The sequence below is a fragment of the Lucilia cuprina genome, chromosome 5 (assembly GCF_022045245.1).
Source record: "Lucilia cuprina isolate Lc7/37 chromosome 5, ASM2204524v1, whole genome shotgun sequence".
NCBI lineage: Eukaryota > Metazoa > Arthropoda > Insecta > Diptera > Calliphoridae > Lucilia > Lucilia cuprina.
The window spans coordinates 41,129,973-41,151,865 of NC_060953.1; the positions used below are offsets into that span (position 1 = coordinate 41,129,973).

Genomic DNA, 21,893 nt, shown 5'->3' on the forward strand with positions numbered 1-21,893 from the left:
GTTCAGTTCTAGTTCAGTTCTAGTTCAGTTCTAGTTCAGTTCTAGTTCAGTTCTAGTTCAGTTCTAGTTCAGTTCTAGTTCAGTTCTAGTTCAGTTCTAGTTCAGTTCTAGTTCAGTTCTAGTTCAGTTCTAGTTCAGTTCTAGTTCAGTTCTAGTTCAGTTCTAGTTCAGTTCTAGTTCAGTTCTAGTTCAGTTCTAGTTCAGTTCTAGTTCAGTTCTAGTTCAGTTCTAGTTCAGTTCTAGTTCAGTTCTAGTTCAGTTCTAGTTCAGTTCTAGTTCAGTTCTAGTTCAGTTCTAGTTCAGTTCTAGTTCAGTTCTAGTTCAGTTCTAGTTCAGTTCTAGTTCAGTTCTAGTTCAGTTCTAGTACAGTTCTAGTTAAGTTCTAGTTTAGTTCTAGTTCAGTTCTTGTTCTAGTTCAGTTCTAGTTCAGTTCTAGTTCAGTTCTAGTTCAGTTCTAGTTCAGTTCTAGTTTAGTTCTAGTTCAGTTCTAGTTCTAGTACAGTTCTAGTTCAGTTCTATCTCAATTCTAGTTCAGTACTAGTTCAGTTATATTTCAGTTCTAGTTCAGTTCCATTTAAGCTGTATTTCAAGCTGTTGGCATTTTGAGAAAACCAGATCTCCCCCTTGGTTGGTTCAAATTCGTTAGAATTGTATTTATAGCATTTACAAGGAATCGGTATAATAAAACTTTGTTCCTTTATGTAAAAGTTATATATCTTTTTCCAGACAAGTTTAAATATGATGGAATAGAATACTAGTTTTTTCATACCCACACAAATAGATATTGACATTATATTTGACTTTCAAAATTTCGTTGATTTATTATCAAACCAAAAAAAAATATACAGACAATTGAACAGAAAAATATTTTGGAGCGCAATTTGGTATATGAACAAACTCATAGAAATTGTATAGACAAATTTTATGATGTTTCTTTATACCCTACACCATTAAAGAGTGGAAGGTATTATGCTGATATACAGCCGTTTATCAAGCTTAAATATATTGTTAAACTACACTCACGCAAAAGATTGAGGCTGGTTGAAATATATGAATCAAACATAATCGATTTAAAATTGTTTATCCTAGTTGAGTGCATGTAATCCACCTGCTACATTAATGGGATTAATACTCCACGCTACGAACTTGGACCATATATGCATTATATAGGACTAATAAACGGATCATGTATGTAGTTCAAAAAACTGTACATGGGTGTTATTTTGGGATTACCTAAATGGATAATGTTCTTCATTATATGTTACATGTTGATCTCTGGGTATCGTATTTTATTCGTACTTTGTCCAAAAAATTAAGCTTATGAGGATTGTTTCATTATAGGGCCCGGTACAGGGGGTCATATAGTCGTCTTTAACTTTAAATTGTTTTTATTGTATATATTATATTGTTAAAGTTTCTTCTCTCAGCTTGTAAATGAAGACCTCTTCTGACTCTTGAGACGAAAAAAAAACACAGACACAACAATTTCTCTATGCGAATGAAGCACACATAAACAAAAAAAAAAAAACTAAAGGTCACCTTGGAACGCGTAGAGTAAAGATTCCAAAAACTGAAATATATTAACAACAACAACAGCTACAAACGTACAAGAAACGTGAGTTAACTGAATGCATTATAAGAATGACGAGTACGTAAGAGTACCGAGCAAAGACCAACCACTAACACAAAAAGTTTTTTTTTACCAACAAACCATTTGTATGATGATGAAGCAGACAAAATTTTCATTCAATTCTTAATAAATTTCGTCATCATACTAAACGGCAACGCTAACGTAACACTAGCAGCACGGTAACAGCATAAGCAGCTGACTATGAGTGTTGGTTTGAGCAAACGTACTATGTGCGATGGATGGAGTGCTGATATGTACGTTTACGTGTGGGGGGGGGTAAGAGGGGGAGGAGCAGAATAACTACGACGAGGAGGAGCATGGTGGTGATTTTATAAATTTGTTGTATATAAATAACGGCAAAACCGGCATAATTTCAAATTAACAAAAAGTTAGTGAGTAAGAGTAAACGAACCAACGAAAGTTTACTTCCAGCAAAGCAGCAAAAGTATACAAAATAAAAAAAAATAATAAATACACATCATTACTACACAACAGTATTTCACCACAATTTTCCTTTTGGATTTAATAAAACTACATCAAACAGTACGTTGTCAAACGGCTAACAGAGCAGACGTTCTCCTTCAAACCAACAATAAAAACAAAGTGAATTAATTTTTTTTTGGAAAAAAAAAAATCAAATATAAAAAGTGAGTGTTGTTTAAAAAAATTTAAAAATTTTTTTAATTACAAAAAAATGCAAAAAAAAAACAAAATAATTAGAGAGTCTTTAATTGCATTTGATATTATCTTTTTTTATTTTTTGTTATTAAAAGAGTGATGTCATTTAATTTTTCAAAAATACATATAAATTTAATAGTGTTTGTTTTTTTAATTTCATTTAAAAGAAAATATTTACATGAAAAACTGTGTCACTACTTAGTTGAACAAAAACAAGAACAATACAATTCATTGTCTTTTTAAAACAATTTTTATTTAATTTTATTAATAACATCAGTGTAGCGTATAATTTTCTGTTTTAAAATATGTTTAAAAATTTTAAATAGTAACGTTTAATTCTGGGAAATACTATATGTATATGAATCTAACAATTTTGTCGTGAAAACAATAAAACTTTTATAATTTATTTATAAACCTTATGTTAAGCTTTGCAAAACTTTTGGCAAAAGCTTCTTTAAAGGGCGTATTAAGGACTGTTATAGATCTGCAGTAATATTTCTTTTAATAAATGTGTGTGAGTGTACCATATGGAGTGTTAGTTTTTTTTTGTATTACTAAAGACCTCCCACAGTAATGAAAATAATACCACATAGGCCCATATGACCTTCAAGAAGGATTTGATATTGCTTACAACAGTTGAAGTAATTTTAGTACAAAAAGTTTATAAAAGGGTATTTTTTTTAGAAAAGAACTCGAATTTCGTTATTATCTGAATCGTAACGGAATTAGCTTAAAGGTGTTCAGATTTGCACCCACTTTTTGAATCAGATTTCTTAATTCGAAATTCCTTTATTTTATACAAAAAAACCTGAAATTTAAAGAATAACCTTCTTGGCCCAGCGAATGATATCAGAACTATAGAAAAACCTGAATCATTACTACAGTCTGAACTAAAGACAAACAGTCCGGGCTTTTCAAAAGATTATACAAATGTAGAAAATACTATAGTCCAGATCATAGACTAGACTATAATTCACACTATAGAATATATTCCAGACTACAGATTTGACTATAGTCCAGACTATTGACCAGACTATAGACTAGACTATAGTCCAGACTACAGATTAGACTAAAGTCCATACTATAGACTAGACTATAGTCCAGACTATACACTATACTATAATCCAGACTATAGACTAGACTATACAGTAAACAATAGTTCAGACTATAGACTACACTATAGTCTAGACTTTAGACTAGACTATAGTCCAGACTATAAACTAGACTATAGTCCAGACTATAAACTAGACTATAGTCCAGACTATAAACTAGACTATAGTCCAGACTATAAACTAGACTATAGTCCAGACTATAGATTAGACTAAATTCAGACTATAGACTAGACTAAATTCTAAGTATATACTAGACTATAATCCAGACTATAGACTAGACTATAATCCAGACTATAGACTAAACTATAGTCAAGACTATAGACTAAACTATAGTCCAGACTATAGACTTCACTATAGTCCAGTCAATAGACTACACTATAGTCCAGACTATAGACTATACTATAGTCCAGACTATAGACTACACTATAGTCCAGACTATAGACTATACTATAGTCCATACTACTATACTATTTACACTATTGTCCACACTATAGACCAGACTATAGTCCAGATTATAAACTATTCTATAGTCCAGATTATAGACTAGACTACATACTCCTGACAATGGACTAGGTCATAGTCCAGACTATAGATGAGACTAGAGTCCAGACTATAGAATAGGCTATATTCCAGATTGTAGACTAGACTACAGTCCAGACTATAGAGTAGGTATAGTCTAGACTATAGAGTACCTATAGTCTAGACTATAGATTAGACTACAGTCTAGACTATAGACTAGACTACAGTCTAGACTACAGTCTAGACTACAGTCTAGACTACAGTCTAGACTACAGTCTAGACTACAGTCTAGACTACAGTCTAGACTATAGACTAGACTACAATCTAGACTATAGACTAGACTACAATCTAGACTATAGACTAGACTACAATCTAGACTATAGACTAGACTATAGTCCAGACTATAGACTAGACTATAGTCCAGACTATTGTCTATACTATAGTCCAGAATTATAATTTGGTCGATAGACTAGACTGTATTTTGGACGATAGACTGCACCCTAGTCTGGACTATAATATGATCTGGACTATAGACTAGATTATAGTCTGGTTTATTGGCAAGGCTACAGTTTAGACTATTTGCAAGGCTATAGCTTGGACTAAGTATAGACAATTTATTAGTCAAGATTTAAGCTGTTAAACAAATGAGCTAAATCCATATTTCATCTGATGCTGAGAAACTTCTCAGATGTCGAGAAAAGCAATATGAAAAAATTTAAAAATTTTTAAATTTCAAAACTGCAATAAGAACACAGAACAGAACTTTCAAAGAACTTTTTTTTTGAACATTTATTGATTAAAAGGAGGTATCTGTCGATAACTGTTTTCGGTCTCAGACTGCGTTTATTTCGTTTACATCAGGTATCGGCAAAGAGCTAAGTTTCTAATTTTCAATATTTGTACTAAAGATAAACCCCAAGACTAAGTTATTATGTTGAATGCGTAATCAAAACAGTGGGTTCAAAACAATTGTTCAGAAATATAATATCTTAACGAATAATCGCGACTGAATGAAATTTAGTGCAGTCAAAAGGAATTTTTAATAAGAACTGCTTAATTCCATGAGATTGAATAATTTCAAAAAAAAAAAAAACTGGCCACCCTTAAAACAATCAAAACAATGTACCGAAAACTTTTCTAGACAAAATTCCTCTACATTAAAGCTTATTTTAACTCAATCTATTTGTCTTTTACATTATCCAGACCAAAAACTTTGTCACCCTTAAAACAGGAACAAAAACACTATTTTAAAGGTTTATTCACCTTAATATAACCTTGTAGACGATCCAAAGTAAAAAAAAACCAAAATAATTTCACTTTCTTTAACAGACATGCGCTTTTTGCATGTAGTAAAACCGGAATAAAGGGATTCATTAGTAAAATAAACAGCTGTTTTCCTGGTTCATGTTAAAACATAATAAACTAATACCTATGATATGTTTTCGACTTTGACTTTGCAGCAAGGTCATTCTAACAATTTACCATTAAAGGTACTTACACTCAACTTTAATGGAACTGAAGTACCTCCAGTAAAAGAATTTAGTTTATTTCCTGATAAGATAAAGCGTGACATCGTTAGTTTAAATGTTATTAGAACAATTTGTTAGTTGCACTTTTTTTAATCTATAGGGATTTAAGATAATTTGTTAACAATAAATAGTTTCATTATTAGAAAAAATTATTATTAGTATTAGCTGATAGTGTTTAAAGGTACAAGTAATTAGAAATAAATAATATTTTTTTCTATAAAGACATTTATAGAAAAACATGAATCATTGTCTCGTGCCTTTAAAACGAGACTTAATATAAATATAGAATAACAATTAATCACAAATGATTTTAGAATAATTTATAAAAAAGTATATTTAACTTTAATCTCATTTCAAAAAAGTTTTTTTTTTTTAAAAATACTTAAAAGATGGAAAACAAAATAAATATTTTGAAAATTTTTTATATTATATTTAAGTTTTTATAGATTTTTTATTAATTTATTTCTATTTTCTTTAATTTGTTTTTATTATTCTTTCCATTTGAAAACAAATTCGAAAATTTTATTTTGTATCTATTAGATGCGTATATCTTTGCCGGAGGGTATTTGTGTATCTATGCGTTGAAAGTTTTTTTTGTATGTTTTTCGGTGTTTGCCTGGTAGTCTTTTTCAGAATTCCATTAAGTTAACCTTGCTGAAGGTTATTTTAACATTCTAATAAATTAAAATTTGGCTGTATGAACACATTCCCTCCCTCCTTGTTTTTCTCTTGATGAACCCTCATTAATATTTATTTAGAAAATTTTTGTTTTTTTTTGTGTCATTTGAAAATTAATTTTAACTAAATGGAACACACGTGATGCTGTTTGTTTTGAATACAAAGTTCGTTTAAATATTATTAATAATTAAATTAATAGTTCCTTACTTGGAAGAGCAACAATTAACTTGAACTATAATTCAACTAAAAATAAATAGAACTGAAGTAAAACTGAACTAGAACTGAAATAAAACAGAACTAAAACTGAACTAGAACTGAACTAGAACTGAACTAGAACTGAACTAGAACTGAACTAGAACTGAACTAGAACTGAACTAGAACTGAACTAGAACTGAACTAGAACTGAACTAGAACTGAACTAGAACTGAACTAGAACTGAACTAGAACTGAACTAGAACTGAACTAGAACTGAACTAGAACTGAACTAGAACTGAACTAGAACTGAACTAGAACTGAACTAGAACTGAACTAGAACTGAACTAGAACTGAACTAGAACTGAACTAGAACTGAACTAGAACTGAACTAGAACTGGACTTGACTGACTAGAACTGAACTAAAACTGGACTTGACTGACTAGAAATGAACTAGAACGGAAATATAACTGAACTATAACTGAACTATAACTGAACTATAACTGAACTATAACCGAACTAGAACTAAACTAGAACTGAACTAGAACTAGAACTGAACTAGAACTGAACTAGAACTGAACTAGAACTGAACTAGAACTGAGCTAGAACCGAACTAGAACTGAACTAGAACTGAACTAGAACTGAACTAGAACTGAACTAGAACTGAACTAGAACTGAACTAGAACTGAACTAGAACTGAACTAGAACTGAACTAGAACTAGAACTGAACTAGAACTGAACTAGAACTGAACTAGAACTAGAACTAGAACTGAACTAGAACTGAACTAGAACTGAACTAGAACTGAACTAGAACTGAACTAGAACTGACCTAGAGCTAAACTGGAACTGATCTAGAACTGAACTAGAACTGAACTAGAACTGAACTAGAACTGAAATAGAACTGAACTAATACTACTCTAGATCTGAACTAAAACTGAACTTAACTCCAGAAAAGAAAACTTGATTAAAATAGAAGAATTTTTAACTTTTATAGAATTTAAACTAATTTTTCTTTCCATTTTCCTACCCTTACAGATGGCCACCGTTAAAGAAAATCTCATGAACCAAGTTGCCGAAGTCTTGCCCTCGGGTGGCAATAAGGTAACCATTGTTGGTATCGGTCAAGTCGGTATGGCTTGCGCTTTCAGTATTTTGGCCCAAAACATCTCCAGCGAAGTTTGCCTCATGGACGTCTGCAAAGATAAGTTGATGGGAGAAATGATGGATTTGCAACACGGTTCCAATTTCTTGAAGAATCCCAAAATCACCGCCAGTACCGATTATGCCGATTCGGCCAACTCAAGATTGTGCATTGTCACCGCTGGCGTCAGACAAAAGGAGGGCGAATCTCGTTTGTCGTTGGTACAACGTAACACTGATATCTTGAAGCACATCATTCCCAAATTGGTGGAAAACAGTCCTGATACCATTTTGTTGATGGTCTCCAACCCAGTTGATATCATGACCTATGTTGCCTGGAAATTGTCTGGTTTACCCAAGAATCGTGTTATTGGTAGTGGTACCAATTTGGATTCTTCTCGTTTCCGTTTCTTGATGTCTCAACGTTTGGGTGTTGCCCCCACCTCTTGCCACGGCTGGATTATTGGTGAACATGGTGACAGTTCTGTGCCAGTATGGTCTGGTGTTAACATTGCTGGTGTTCGTTTGCGTGAATTGAATCCCAACATTGGCTCCAGCGAAGATCCCGAGAAATGGAATGAGGTACACAAGCAAGTCGTAGACTCTGCCTATGAAGTCATTAAGCTAAAGGGTTATACTTCCTGGGCTATTGGTCTCAGTACTGCTGCTTTAACCTCGGCTATCTTGAGAAATACTAGCGCTATTGTTGCTGTATCCACCTCGGTTATGGTGAGTTATTCAAAAATCGGAATTTTAATTTCATTTAATAATTTTGGTTTTTTGTTTTAAAATTTTTAGGGTGAACATGGCATCGACAAGGATGTCTTCCTTTCTCTACCCTGTGCTTTGAACGCCAACGGTGTTACCCATGTTGTCAAGCAAATCTTGACCCAAACCGAAATTGAACAATTGCAAAAATCCGCCAATATTATGGCTGAAGTACAAGCTGGTCTTAAATTCTAAGTTAATCACAAAACCCTCCTAGTAAATTAGAAACAGAACACAAAATACAAACTCAAAGATTAAGTTTTATGTATGTGTATAGATGTTCTTTATGGAATATTAAAAAAATATATATATATTTTTAAGTTTTAATTTTTATTATTTATAATTTTTATTTTTTTAAGTTTTTATCTGTATTATTTTTTGTTCTTTTAACTGTTTTTGCAGTTTTAAGAAAATTTTTAAATTTAAAACAAAAATACAAAAATAAATTTTATGATTTTCTTTAAAACACATTTAATTTGATTTTTATTTCATTTCACGAAAATATTCTTTTGAAAAAGTTTTTTTTATTAGAAAATTCATCGTGTTTAGTAAATGGTACTGTACTATAACTCAACCGTTACTACCTCATTAGCAAATTGTTTTGAAACAATTACCGTTAATTCGAATACTAACTAGTGTTAATTTTCGGACTCGGTTTAATTGGTTTCATTAGCTAAATTTTCTTTATAATATAATATATATTAATATAAAATCGATTACAACAATTTAATTGCATGTAATGTTAAAAAGTATTGTATTCTAAAAATAAAAACAAAAAAAAAAATATTTTCAAGACTATGCACTAAAAGAAATAATACAAAAAAGAAAATTAAATAAAAATTAGCACTTATGTAAAAATCATAAATATAATGAAATTATTCTTTAACTTTTTATGCTTTTAGCATTCAATATCATAATTTTTCGCAAATACAGCTCACATCCCTATAACTTGAAAGACCTTAAACCCTTTCCCCTAATCTTTAGAAAGCTTCCATCAAAAAGCTTTCGGTTGTCCGAAATTTCTTAAGAATATCTTGCGGACGACTTGAGTTTCCTTCAAGTTTTCTCGAAAATATTTCGAATATAGAAAATTTTCATAGAAAGTCTTAAGAATATATAGAACTTCTATGAATTATATTTCGAATATTTTTAAGTTCCATAAAGAAATTTTGAAATTTCATATTTGCTGTTGAAAACAGTTCAAACATCTAGAGTTATGTAAAAATAATGAAATTATTGTTGTTTTTATGATTTTAGGATTCAATATCATAATTTTTCGCAAATACAGCTCCCAATAACTTGATAGACCTTAAACCTTTCCCCTAATCTTTAGAAAGCTTCCATCGAAAAGCTTTCAATTGTCCATAATTTCTAAAAAAATTCTTTCAAGTTTTTTTGAAAATATCTTACCCATAGCAAGTGCTTTCATAATTTATGTTTCGAATCTTTCTGATATCAGATGCCACTATAGAAAATCAATATTTATCTATAGAACGATTGGAGCTTTAATTAAAAATCATAAGAATATCTGGTGTCTTGAATTTCTTTTGACAATCTTTCGAATGTTTAGAGTTTTTATTGAAAGTCTTTCGGATTTCTCTAGATTCTATAGAGAATTCTTCGGGTGTCTAAAGTATTTAAAGTAGTTTCTTTAAGAAAAAATGAAATATCAAAATTTTTCATGAAAATCCAATTTATATTGAAATTCTTTCTAGTTTCTACAGATATTGCGACATATTGTCGATGTCAATCTTACAAACAACTAGAGTTTCTACAGCTTATACTCAAAATCTTTTAGAAATCAGAAGAGTAAATAATCAATCTATATCTAGAGAATATTTCGGATAACTGAAGCTCTCGTTATAAATCATAAAAATGTTTAATGGTTTCGATAGAAAATCTAAAAGATATCTTTAGTTTTCATAGAAAAATTATGGAATAAATATCTATATCCTCTGATCTCTTCGATGTCAAAATATACTATATTTATATAGATCAAATGTCTGAAGAAAATCTTTGCAATGTCTACAATTTTTATTGAATATCTTTAAGATGTCTTAAGTCTGATTCGAAAACATTTTAAATATAATTTGTTTTCAGGAAAACCTTGCTGATAACTTAATTTTCAAGAAATTCCTATGTTTTCTAGAATCTCTGTGAAAATTCTTACGGATGGCGGACAGAAATGCGAATGGCTTAAGTTTTGCTTGAATATCTTTCAGTTATCCAAAATTTCTCGGAAATGTAGAAAGTCTTGCGGATGTCACTGAATTCTATAGCAAATCTTGCGAAATCTATGATTTTTATAGAACGTCTTTAATAAATCTCTATAAATCTTATTTTGTATTACCCTCCGAATGTTAAGAAGTTTACTAATACTTGCGTTTGTGCTGATATTTGTAACATCCAAAAATATTGGATCTAGACCCAGAATTTAATGTCGATAAAGCTATGATCGTCTGTCCGTCCATCTATATGTCTGTGTGTCCATGTAAACCTTGTGTGCACGCTAAAGGTCGCAATTTTCAAGATAATTTGATGAAAATTATCACATACACTTGTTTTAATCCAAAGACGAACACTATTGAAAATAGCTAAAATCGGTCTATATTGTGTTGGAACTATGTTGTGGAAAAGAGGATAGAGGATAGAATTATTTTCTATAGAAAATTTTCCCGATTTTCAGTAGAACATCTTTCTGTTAGAAATTCTTCTGGAAGATTCTCAAATATAATTATCTAATGCATTAATCATCTTAACATCGTAATGAAGCAAATTTTAAACGTCATAAATAAATTTTATTATAAATATTAGACTAAAGATCTTTTTTTTATAAAATAAACTAAAAATTCCTCTGTTGGATCTCATTCATAATCTAATTCCTATCATCATTATATCACAAATGGAATTTCATTATATAAGAAAATCAATTCATTTTCTCTTACTCCTGCTAATATACTTTAAACCCTGCTCCTTTAACGTAAACGGAGGAGACGATTGTGTTACACAGAAGTATAAACCTTTAGCCGTTTCCGGATATGTTATACCCAATTCCACTGTATTTGTATAATCACAATTTTGTTCTCTAAACTGTAACCAACTTTCACATTTCACCGCTGTTATATTCACTTCCTCAACCAATGCCTCCATAAATAGAAGGAAAGGATACATATGACTGCATACCGAAGTATTACAACCCGGTTGTAAACGTCTCTTGGGATAGTAGCCAATACCATTGGGATATATGTCTATGGAACCCATAGGACTACGCACACCAAAGACGTTACCTTCACCATGAATAACCACTACACGGGAGGAAATATTGCGGCGAACATATAAATCACTGGAGCCACAGATGTATGAACAAGGATCTATGGCTATAAGTTGGCCTATTATGGAAATTTGTTTGTAGTTATTGAAATATTCCTCGGAATAAGTTGAGATGCCCAAAGCAGCTACATTGGCGCCCACTGAATGACCCGCTACAGTTATATCTTTAGGATCAATGCCATTCTCGATTAAAACTTCTAGAATTTTGGCAACAAAATAACCCTGCAACGTAAGATGATGCCGGAGAGCATAGTACAACTGTTGAATATCTTTGGCAAAGTTTACAATAATAACATTAAGTTCACGCCTTCTGGACTGCAGCATATGTAGATGAGATTGTATGCTAAAGAAAGTATCGGCAGTATAAAAACCATTAATATATAGCAAAGTTTTACGCTTGGGATTTATATCAAAATCCCTTAATTCCGATAAGGAACGTATGGGTAACTCTACACTTTGATTGTTTAAGGTCAAGACATGTATGGTAGTATCACTGGGATTAATGCCATCAAACAAAGACATAACACCCTCATGCACAGGGGCCTCACCTAAATGAAATTTAAATAAAAATTTTTATTATATAAATCCGATTTTATACGTTCAAAACTCACAGAACGCCTTCCATCCTTGTGTCAAACTCTCGTTTAATATTTCTATATTCTCTTGTTGGATCTTTTCAATTGAAGCGCTGTTTGCGCTCACAACGATCGTTGTAAAATAAATTAAAATTTTACATTTTTGCCACATTTTTCGTCGCTTTGCTGATTTTTTTCTTTTTTTACTTATGATCTTGGTATGCGGCTTAGTCGTGTTGTTTTGAAGAAAAGATTTGCTTTAATTATGTCTTTATACATTAAACCCATATTGATTGTTGTAGGTTGTTGGATTTTGTAGTGAATTTTCTGCAATGTTTTTAAAGTTTTACTAAAATTTTATCACGTTTTCGTGGTAAAAATCTGATAAATTGATATTTACATTCGGAAACTTTTCTTTATTGTTTTATAATATTGTTCCGGTTTTCATTTGGATACGATGAGCAAAAGTATTTTGTTTTAATATTTAATCTCTAACAGACTGTGCTACGTTTTAAATAGAGATATTTTTCATGAGATTAAGTCTTAACATCTGGAGATTGATGTTTTATAAGTGTTCAGTTCACATAGGTTTAAAATAAATGCAAAAGAATCAATTTCAGTTAATAGTGGTTTTAGTGTTAAAAAGGGATTTTTCACCCTTCAAGTCATTTTTGGGAGGTTACGATTGTATGGAGGCTAGGGGAAATAATGAACCGAAATTTACATGGACGCTCAGACAGACAGACATAGCTTATAAGTATACATATACATAGGTTATCGAGGTAGTCGGCCATTTGACCGACTCACTTGGGACCTAATGGTCCCTTTGTGATATCCTATAGCAGATCATGCAAAAATAAAACAAACCTATGGGACATTACATGTCCATGATTGATGTCCATATTGATGTAGAGCAATAGGTCAGTGATGACTATCTGGTCTGAGTAGACACACGGACTGAAACTTTAAGGTTAGTTTGATAGGAGGTTGTATAGTACATGAAAGCCGAAGCGATACACCTAAGCTACTATCGGGTCTGTTGTGCGTTGCTTTTCACGAAAAAAAATATATATTTTGTTCACTGAGTAATTTATTTTTTCAATGTTCAGAAATTCAGTTTCGTGGACGTAATTCCTATGAATTTTCTAATCAGTGTTATTTTGGAATAACATAACATCCAAAATACTTGGATCTAACTTCGACGAATGCCTGACAGTGGCAGAGAAAGTGATCCAGAGTTTCACTATCCTCTCCATATGCTCTACATTTATCTGAATTCGCACGGCCAATTTTGTATTGATGTGATCGTAATCCTGTGTGTCCACTCAGAATACGTACCATCATACTAACTTCAGGTTTGCTCATTTTGAGGAGATTTTTCGTCTTGCTCTCATCAGGGTAACCCCATAGAATCATTGTTGTTCTATCCACCGTATCATTATTTCATGAGGCTTAATGGGAATCTCTCACCCATATTTTTTATTCAGCTTTTGTTGCGTCGAATGGTTTTGCATTTAAAAAGTTAAAAAACAGCTCCCTTCCCTTTAAAGCTGTGACATTCGTCTTTTTGTTATCGACTACTCCCGAGTGGTCTCGTACCCATACGTAAACCTTACCATTGGGAGAATGTTCATTTAAATCTAATTAACACATTCCGTTATTGCTCTTTTTATCCCCCAACTTAGAGCCATCTGTTTAACAACTGACATTCCATCTGGATCAGCGTTTCAAAGTTTCCCACATATTCTGTGTCTAGTATGCGACCAGGCACGTCCGATGATTATATATAACCTTCTAATGTGTCCAGTATACATTGATGACAAGTCCCAGTATACATTGATGACATGTCCTTTTAGACAGTTCGCTTAATGTAAAGAGCTGTTCGCCTATAAGTGCATATCATAAATATGATTCAATGGGTGGAATATCTAGCAGAGCTTTGGTTGGAGTAGTACACATGACACCACTTAAACCCAAGCAGTAGCTGTCTATAGTTCTCCTACATATCGCCCAGCACCGATGTGTCATCTTTATCCTATCCTCTATGTGGTGTCTCCATTTTAATTTCCGGTCGAGGATTACACCTAAGTACTAAACTTTGTCTATCACCGGTATCTTCTTGCTCAGGAAGCAAGGTTGAGTATTCGTAGAAATTTTTGTTTTTCAGATTTCTGTCTTTGCCGGGTTAATATTGAGGCCTCTCAGTTGAGAGGTGGTTATAGGAGCAATATTTCTGGGTATTACAAACATCAGTACAAAAGCGTAATACCCTTCCAACTATAGTGCTGTTGGGTATAAAAACATCCGATTATTTATTTGACACCATCTTCTTCAAGGATTATTTATAAGACAGCAATGGTGTTCATTAATGTTTAGAGATTCGGCATGGTAGAATACAACACTTTTGTTTCTTGTTTCAAATGTTGTCGGCCTTTAAATGCTACTACAAATGCCGTACAAAGAGTTTTCAATGTATTTCTCATAATGACAGCCTAAAAGTAGGCTTCAATTAATGAAATGAGAACAGTTTTTTGAGTAATATTAAACAGCTGATTAAACAGATGTTCCATTGCACACACACACACGCACAACTGTAACACTACAAAAAACACTGTCTCTCTTTATTCAAATTTAAAGATCGTTGATTGGAATGCCGAAGAGGCAAACACACATATAAATATTAAAACGGCCAACAGAAATGCATTTAAGCCAAGATGTTTATGCTCATTTTTTTAGAGCTGTACTAAAGCGAACAAAAAAAACTTACCAACAATAACAACTACTGCTACTACTACTACTACTACTACTACTACTAACACCATCAACAAACAAACAACCAAATATAAACTGCTTAATAGCTGTTGCCAACAGGTTAATAACGATATTGTAGATACGATTTGAGCACAGTTTCGGCACGGGTTTCAAACGGATGAGTTGTCACAACTCTACAAGATTTCAAAAAAAGCGGATAAACTTGAAAACCCCCATTTAAATATTAAAAAAAACAACAATAACAATTTAAACAAATTTATTTGGAAAAAAGTGAATATTATTGGAAATAATAAATTTTGAATATAAACAAAAGAGAAACCCCCTAAAAATTAAAGAAAATTTAAAAAAAAAATATTTTTAAAAATATGTAATATTATAACAATAAAGCTGGTTTTTAAAAAATTTTTAAAAAACTTTTTATATAAAAAGAATTTCAACAAAAAAAAAAGTGTGAAAAAAAGTAAATGCCCTTGTAAAATTATAAATAAAAATAAAAGAAGTTTAACAGAAATACAGATGAAAAACAGAGAAAAATATGAAGAGAGAGATAGAGAGAAAGAGTTAAAAAAATTAACTAAAATTAACTAAAAATGTTATAAAAAACGGAATTGTTTGTTAAATTAAAACTAAAACTATACAGTTATTTAAACAGAAAAAAATTTAAGCAAAAGAAACCAATTTAAAACAAAAATTATGCAATTTTATGTTGAAATTTTATGCTAATTTCATAGTTTAAGGTTTTTTGGCCTTTGTCTTTCTTGTTAACTGCTCAGTTAGAGAATTTTTTTTAAAAAAACTAGAAAAAATGCTAATTTGTGTTTTTTTTTCTTCAAAAAAAAAAAAAAAAAAAAAAATTATTAATCTTTGTTTATTTAAAATTTATGGACTTTCATTTATAACTGTTTGATTTTAACAGCTTTATGCTGATCAACGATCTTGTTTAAAATTTAAATATTTTATTTTACTTTCGTTAGTAAGTTTTATTTAAAATGTTTTTTTTTTGTCATTATTAAATTTCAATATTTTTTTCACACCATATTATTAAGTTTTAACACAAGTTTGTATCGTATCGTATCGAATTGTTTGTTTGGAAATAGTTGAAATTTATTTATTACTCTCTTGACTTTTGTTAGTCTTTGTAGGGGTATACGTTTTTGGTAGTTTAATAAAAAAAATTTAACAAAAACTTTAACTTAATAGTGTGTATATGTATTATAAAACAAAAAAAAAAAAAAAAAAACTAAAATTTATCCCAACTAAAACTCTATAGTTATTTAATATTGTTTCTCCCATTGATTTGTTTGATCAGTGTAACCCTCACACAGTGGTAACAAATTCATTTAAAACAAGTAAAATGGTGATATTCGATCATGCCGAATCTTATATACCCACCACAATCAAATGATTGACGAAGACAATTGCTTCCTTATAAATGAACATTGAAGTTAATAATCGATGCCTTTGTTATAATCGAGTAGGATCAATTATTCACCGATCCTCATAAAATTTTGTACAAAGATTTTGCTTCTTACAAAAATTGTTTATGTTGAATTTCATCATTGTACTGGTATTGTTAAGCTAGTAATGAGCTGTAAAGAGATTTCCTTAAGTAGAATTTATACGAGAGGTAAGATCAAATATAAACCGATCCTCACAAAAGTCGTAAGATAGACTTTGGCTCATACAAAACATATTTTTATCGAATTTCATAGCTGTATTATCATTTTCAGCCAGTAATAAGCGTTAAAGTGATTTTTTGAAGAGGACCTTATATGGGTGTCGGGGTCAATTGATCGGAGTGATCCTCACAAAACTTAGTCGAGAGATTTTGGTTCATACAACACTTCTTTATGCCAAATTTAATCGTTGTGCTCTCATATCTGATAAGAAATAAGTGTTAAAATAAATTTCTGAAGGGGACCTTATATGGGGTCGAGATCAACTAAGGAACGATCCTCACAAAACTTAGTCGAGAGATTTTAGTTCATACAAAATTTATTTATGTCAAATTTAATCGTTGTGCTGACATATCTAATAAGAAATATGTGTTAAAGTAATTTTCTAAAGAGAACCTTATATGGGGTCAGAGTCAATTATGGACTGATCCTTACAAAACTTAGTAGAGAGATTTTAGTTCATACAAAACTTATTTATGTCAAATTTAATCGTTGTGCTGACATATATGATAAGAAATAAGAGTTAAAGTACATTTCTGAAGAGGATCTTATATGGGGGTCGAGATCAACTAAGGACCGATCCTCACGAAACTTAGTAGAGATAGTTTGGTTCATACAAAAATTATTTATGTCAAATTCAATCGTTGTGCTGACATATCTACTAAAAATAAGTGTTAAAGTAATATTTTAAAGAGGTCCTTATATGGTGTTTGGGGACAACTAAGGACCGATCCTCACAAAACTTAGTCAACAGATTTTATTCATATAAAACTTATTTACGCTGAATTAAATCGTTGTGCTCTCATATTTGATTAAAAATATGTGTTAAATTACATTTCTGAAGAAGACCTTACATGGGGGTCGAGATCAACTAAGGTCCGATCCTCACGAAACTTAGTAGAGAGATGTTTGTGTATACAAAACTTTTTTATATTGAATTTCATCACTTTACTGTCATTTCTTAGCCAGTAATGAGCTCCGAAAGACATTTTCTGAACGTTAGGGATAGGATCAACTATGAACGGATCCTCATTAAATGTTGCATTGCAGACTAACTTTTTTATGCAGAATTTTATCGTTATATTAAACAATAATAATACAATACCAAAAAAACCTTATCAATATTTGTGCAAAATTTCAACTGTCTAGCTTCTCAAGTGTGGTCCCTATCGTAACAGACAGACATTCTAGATCGTCTCAGAATCTTATAATTACCCTGGATATACATATATATGCTTTAAAGGCTCTTGGCAAATATTTCGATGTGCTATCAACGGAGTGACAAAAAGAAACAGATTCTGCGATCGGAACAGATTCGCGAATCTTTTTTCAAAATACCAAATTAACTCTATACTTATTTCTATGTCATTATCCTGCTGACACCTTTCAAAGAAAGATATTTACATGCACATAACTTTTTATACAATATAATGGGGTTTAAAATACTATTTGGATCGGAATCACAGTTTTGTGATCCATAACTTTCTGAGTCGCATAACTATATCAGCAAAACTTGGTGTAAATAAGTCTAAACACTACTGCCGATTTTCGTAATGAACGGCCCAAAATAATAATTTGCAAAAATTAAATGCCTAAACAACACTGCCTGGGTCTATGCCTGGTCTACTGACACTTTTCTTCGAAAGATACATAGCATTTTTTATAACCAATTATACACGTCTTGTGTAAAATTGACACCAAAGTGTATATAATTTTTAAATTTTTAATTGTTTGTCAAGGTTTATTCCTAAGTACGACAACGGAATGTTATCAGATATAACGTTGTCAAAATTGTAACAATTCGTTGTCGAAATCGAAATTTTATACTTATCTGTTGTCTTAATGTTAACAAACGTTGAGAACGGATTGTATCAATTTCGTTAATTTACACCATTATAGTCGTGCTCAGAATCACAGTTTTGCGATCCATAACTTTCTGAGATGATTTAGCTATGGCCGTCTGTCCGTCCGTGACAACTTTTACAAGAGAGAAGTTCAGTTTTGCGATCTATAACTATAGATGTCAGGCTCGATTATAAATCTTTCCCTTAACTCGAAAACACAACGAATGTTCTATTTTACGATACGACTTGAATCGTTTTAAAACAGTACTTCACACAGGTGTAAAATACCTATCAGTTGTAAACCGAGATTCACAAATCTGGGTAATAATGCTTCTCCTGTCTACCTCCGTCAGTCACACGTGTTCAAGCTCAACTGAGGTCGCAGCAGGTTTCCATGGTCCAAAATATTGTAGTATATATAAGAAAATATGTATATTTTGTTCACTGAGTATATTATTTTTCAGAAACTCAGTTTCCTGGTCGTAATTCCTAAGGATTTTCCAATCACTTTTAGTTAGGGATGTTATTTCCGGAATAACATAACTTTCAAGATACTTTGATCTTACTACGACGAATGCCTGACAGTGTCAAATAAAGTGCTCCAGAGTTTCACTGTTCTTTCCACATGATCTACAATTGTCTGAAACCGCACGGCCAATTTTGTATAGATGAGCTCGTAATCCTGTGTGTCCACTCAGAATACGTACCATCATACTATCTTCAGACTTGCTCATTTTGAGGAGAGTTTTCGTCTTATTCTCATCAGGGTCACCCAATAGGATATTTGTGGTTCTCTCACCCATATTTTCTATTCAGCATTTATTGCATCGAATGGCTTTGCGTTTGTCAGCTTAACTACCTTAGAGCTCCCTTCCCTTTAAAGCTGTTACTTATACCCTTTCGTTGCCGACTACTCCCGAGTGGCCCGGTACCTCTGGGAGAGTATTCAGCTAAGGATTTCTTACAATCCAATACAGTCTTCGATTTACTTCTATCACCTGATATCGCCCTAATTGCCTTTTTACTAATTGTAAATTAACGGGCGCCAATTAACACATTCCGTTATTGCTCGGACTTTTTCCTGGAAGCTTGTGTTATGACTAGGTAAATGGTGGTATATTTCTGTTTCTAGATCCTTAATATAGAACCGTAATTGGTGGTATATTTCTGTTTCTAGGTCTTTAATATAGAACCATAGGCCCACTTTATACCCCAACTTAGAGCAATCCGTGTAACAACAAATTCCTGCTGGTGTTTGCTCTAGTTTTCCGCTTGACCAAGACATTCTATCTGGGACAAGCGTTTCAAAGTTTTCCACATATTCTGTGTCTGGTATGCGATCAGGAACGTCCGATGATTGTGTATAACCTTCCAATGTGTCCAGCATACATTAATGGCGTGTCCTATAACCGCTTTTGGCCAGTTCGCCCAAAAAGCCGTTCGGCTGTAAGCGCCTCCACATATTCTGTGTCTGGTTTGCGATCAGCACGTCCGATGATTATGTATAACCTTCCAATGTGTTCCAGGTTAAGGAATGCACTGGAATGGGTCATTAGATGATGGAGATTGCATTTTTAATAATGCAATTATTTCATGACATCATTAAGGGTGGTCACATCCGCATTGTCGGAAGATTGATTTCACCTGATGTTGGGACTTGTCACCCCCGGTACGCGGATTAATTCCAATGCGGCCTGTCATTCCGCAACGGGGCTGCTATGGCAAGAGATTAGAAAGCTCGAGTACTTCAACAAAGTGCTTGTACATGGACCGGATATCCATGTACAAAAATTGCTACCTGAGATCTTCATAGAGGATTTCAGGGGCGCATGGTAGACAGTCTCTAGTCTACCCAGTGGATGAAAAAGACCACCGTGAGATAAGGCCGTCAAGGCAGGAGCTCACGTTAATCTTTCGACATTCATTCATTCATTGATGTCGTGTCCCATATCCGCTTTTGGCCAGTTCACCTTAAGTAAAGAGCCGTTCGGCTGAAAGCGTCGCCTCATATTTTAGTTCATGTTTCAATAGGTGGAATATCTAGCAACGTTTCCATAGTTAGTTAGTTATTTTTAAATTTAAAAATTTCCATAACTACACCACTGTATATTAAATCTATCTCAGGCCAACTCTCCGCACATCATAAGACTTTAATATCCATTTTAAACGAGAGATACATACAAACATAGATTTCTATATATTATTTTTCAGATCGTACTTTAAGCTTAAACAAAAAAAAACACAAATCATAAAACTATAGAAAATCTAGTTGAGAGCAGTCAATGCATAACACATACAGTGCCAACCAAAAGTACATATATGAAACATACTTAATCAATAGAGAATTATTAACATAATATTTTTGAAAAAACAAAAAACGTTTTTAATCTTTCTCTCTCTCTCTCTCTCTTTTCTGTTTACCATATAAATAAAAACTCAAATCAATACAAAATCATTGTTTAAATTTTCATTATGTGTATGATTTTATTGTTTATGTGTAGAGAAGTGCAGGGAGAGTTTATGGAAATAGTGAACGATCACCAACCATAGTTAGTTTAAAACTATTGTTTAATAACAACAAATCAACAAAAAAAAAATCATTAAAACATCTATCGATCGATCGACGCAATCGTTTTGTGTTTTATTACATGTTTATTTTTTTAACACTAACAACAACAATAATAAAAAAACGGTAGTAGTAGCAACAACAAAAAACCATCATATGTCTAGCTTATGATTTTATTTAAACCAAATTTTTTATTTGGAATTATAACAAACGAAAATAAAAAATCAAACCAAAAAATTCAAAAGTTTATAAAGTGGAAATAAAATTAGAAAAAAAATAATCTGCTTGATCGCTTTTATAAATAAAAAATATAATATTTGTTTGTTTTGTGTTTTTTGGTGTCTGGTGTTTTTTTTAATTTTTGTTTTAAGACAATATTTTTCGATCTTAACAAGTGGCTCCTCTCGGCTGGTGTTTGACTTTTGTGGTTTTCTTAACAATTGGCGTCATTTATAAAACAAAACATTAACTTAAAAAGGTAAGTTTTTTTTTTTTTTTTGTTTTCATGGTGAATGTTGTTTTGTTTGTATTCTTCGAAATTTGCGGTTTTTATTGTGATCTTAGGGATAAATAAGTAGTTTCATAATTGACACCCGCTAAATTTTTCGGCTAATATACGTATGTTACACATCATACCGTTGTTATAAACATTATGCAATAATTATTAATCTAATTATAATACATTTAGGAACCTCAAAATATCTACATTAAGTGCCTCATTCATAAACATTTATCTAAGGTTTAACAAGAACTGAACTAAACTAGAACTTGAACTAAACTTGAACTGAACTAGAACTGAACTAGAACTGAACTAGAACTGAACTAGAACTGAACTAGAACTGAACTAGAACTGAACTGGAACTGAACTAGAACTGAACTAGAAC

The 21,893-nt window shown here is 31.9% G+C and overlaps 3 protein-coding genes and 1 long non-coding RNA gene across 4 annotated transcripts in view; 3 read left to right on the plus strand and 1 right to left on the minus strand.

Annotated features, from left to right (window-relative positions):
• The first annotated feature begins 2,012 nt into the window (after positions 1–2,012).
• Positions 2,013–8,474, plus strand: LOC111676675 (L-lactate dehydrogenase). The gene is made up of 3 exons (XM_023437645.2): positions 2,013–2,277; positions 7,374–8,207; positions 8,277–8,474. Exons 2-3 carry the CDS (start codon positions 7,374–7,376, stop codon positions 8,439–8,441), a joined length of 999 nt encoding a protein of 332 aa, XP_023293413.1. The 5' UTR covers positions 2,013–2,277; the 3' UTR covers positions 8,442–8,474.
• A 2,651-nt stretch (positions 8,475–11,125) lies between these two features.
• LOC111676680 (lipase member I) lies at positions 11,126–12,391 on the minus strand. Its single transcript, XM_023437651.2, has 2 exons — positions 12,188–12,391; positions 11,126–12,124 (listed from the first exon to the last, which is right to left on the minus strand). The coding sequence occupies exons 1-2, from the start codon at positions 12,321–12,323 to the stop codon at positions 11,178–11,180; spliced, it is 1,083 nt and encodes a 360-aa protein (XP_023293419.2). The 5' UTR covers positions 12,324–12,391; the 3' UTR covers positions 11,126–11,177.
• A 2,933-nt stretch (positions 12,392–15,324) lies between these two features.
• Positions 15,325–21,159, plus strand: LOC124420389. The gene is made up of 2 exons (XR_006941166.1): positions 15,325–15,383; positions 20,945–21,159. It is a non-coding gene; the product is annotated as an uncharacterized LOC124420389 (long non-coding RNA).
• A 102-nt stretch (positions 21,160–21,261) lies between these two features.
• Positions 21,262–21,893, plus strand: part of LOC111676671 — a 41,607-nt gene continuing 40,975 nt past the window's right edge. The window contains exon 1 of the mRNA XM_046952471.1: positions 21,262–21,487. The gene's annotated coding sequence lies outside the window, so the exon portion shown is untranslated. The remainder of the gene's footprint in view (positions 21,488–21,893) is intronic.

What these genes read in the sequence shown, in the direction of transcription:
- LOC111676675 (XM_023437645.2), top strand. Translation starts at nt 7,374, where the DNA reads ATGGCCACCGTTAAAGAAAATCTCATGAACCAAGTTGCCGAAGTCTTG. An exon ending in CTGTATCCACCTCGGTTATG is followed by an intron (nt 8,208 to 8,276) that starts GTGAGTTATTCA and finishes TAAAATTTTTAG; the next exon opens with GGTGAACATGGCATCGACAA.
- LOC111676680 (XM_023437651.2), bottom strand. Translation starts at nt 12,323, where the DNA reads ATGTGGCAAAAATGTAAAATTTTAATTTATTTTACAACGATCGTTGTG. An exon ending in ACAAGGATGGAAGGCGTTCT is followed by an intron (nt 12,125 to 12,187) that starts GTGAGTTTTGAA and finishes AATTTCATTTAG; the next exon opens with GTGAGGCCCCTGTGCATGAG.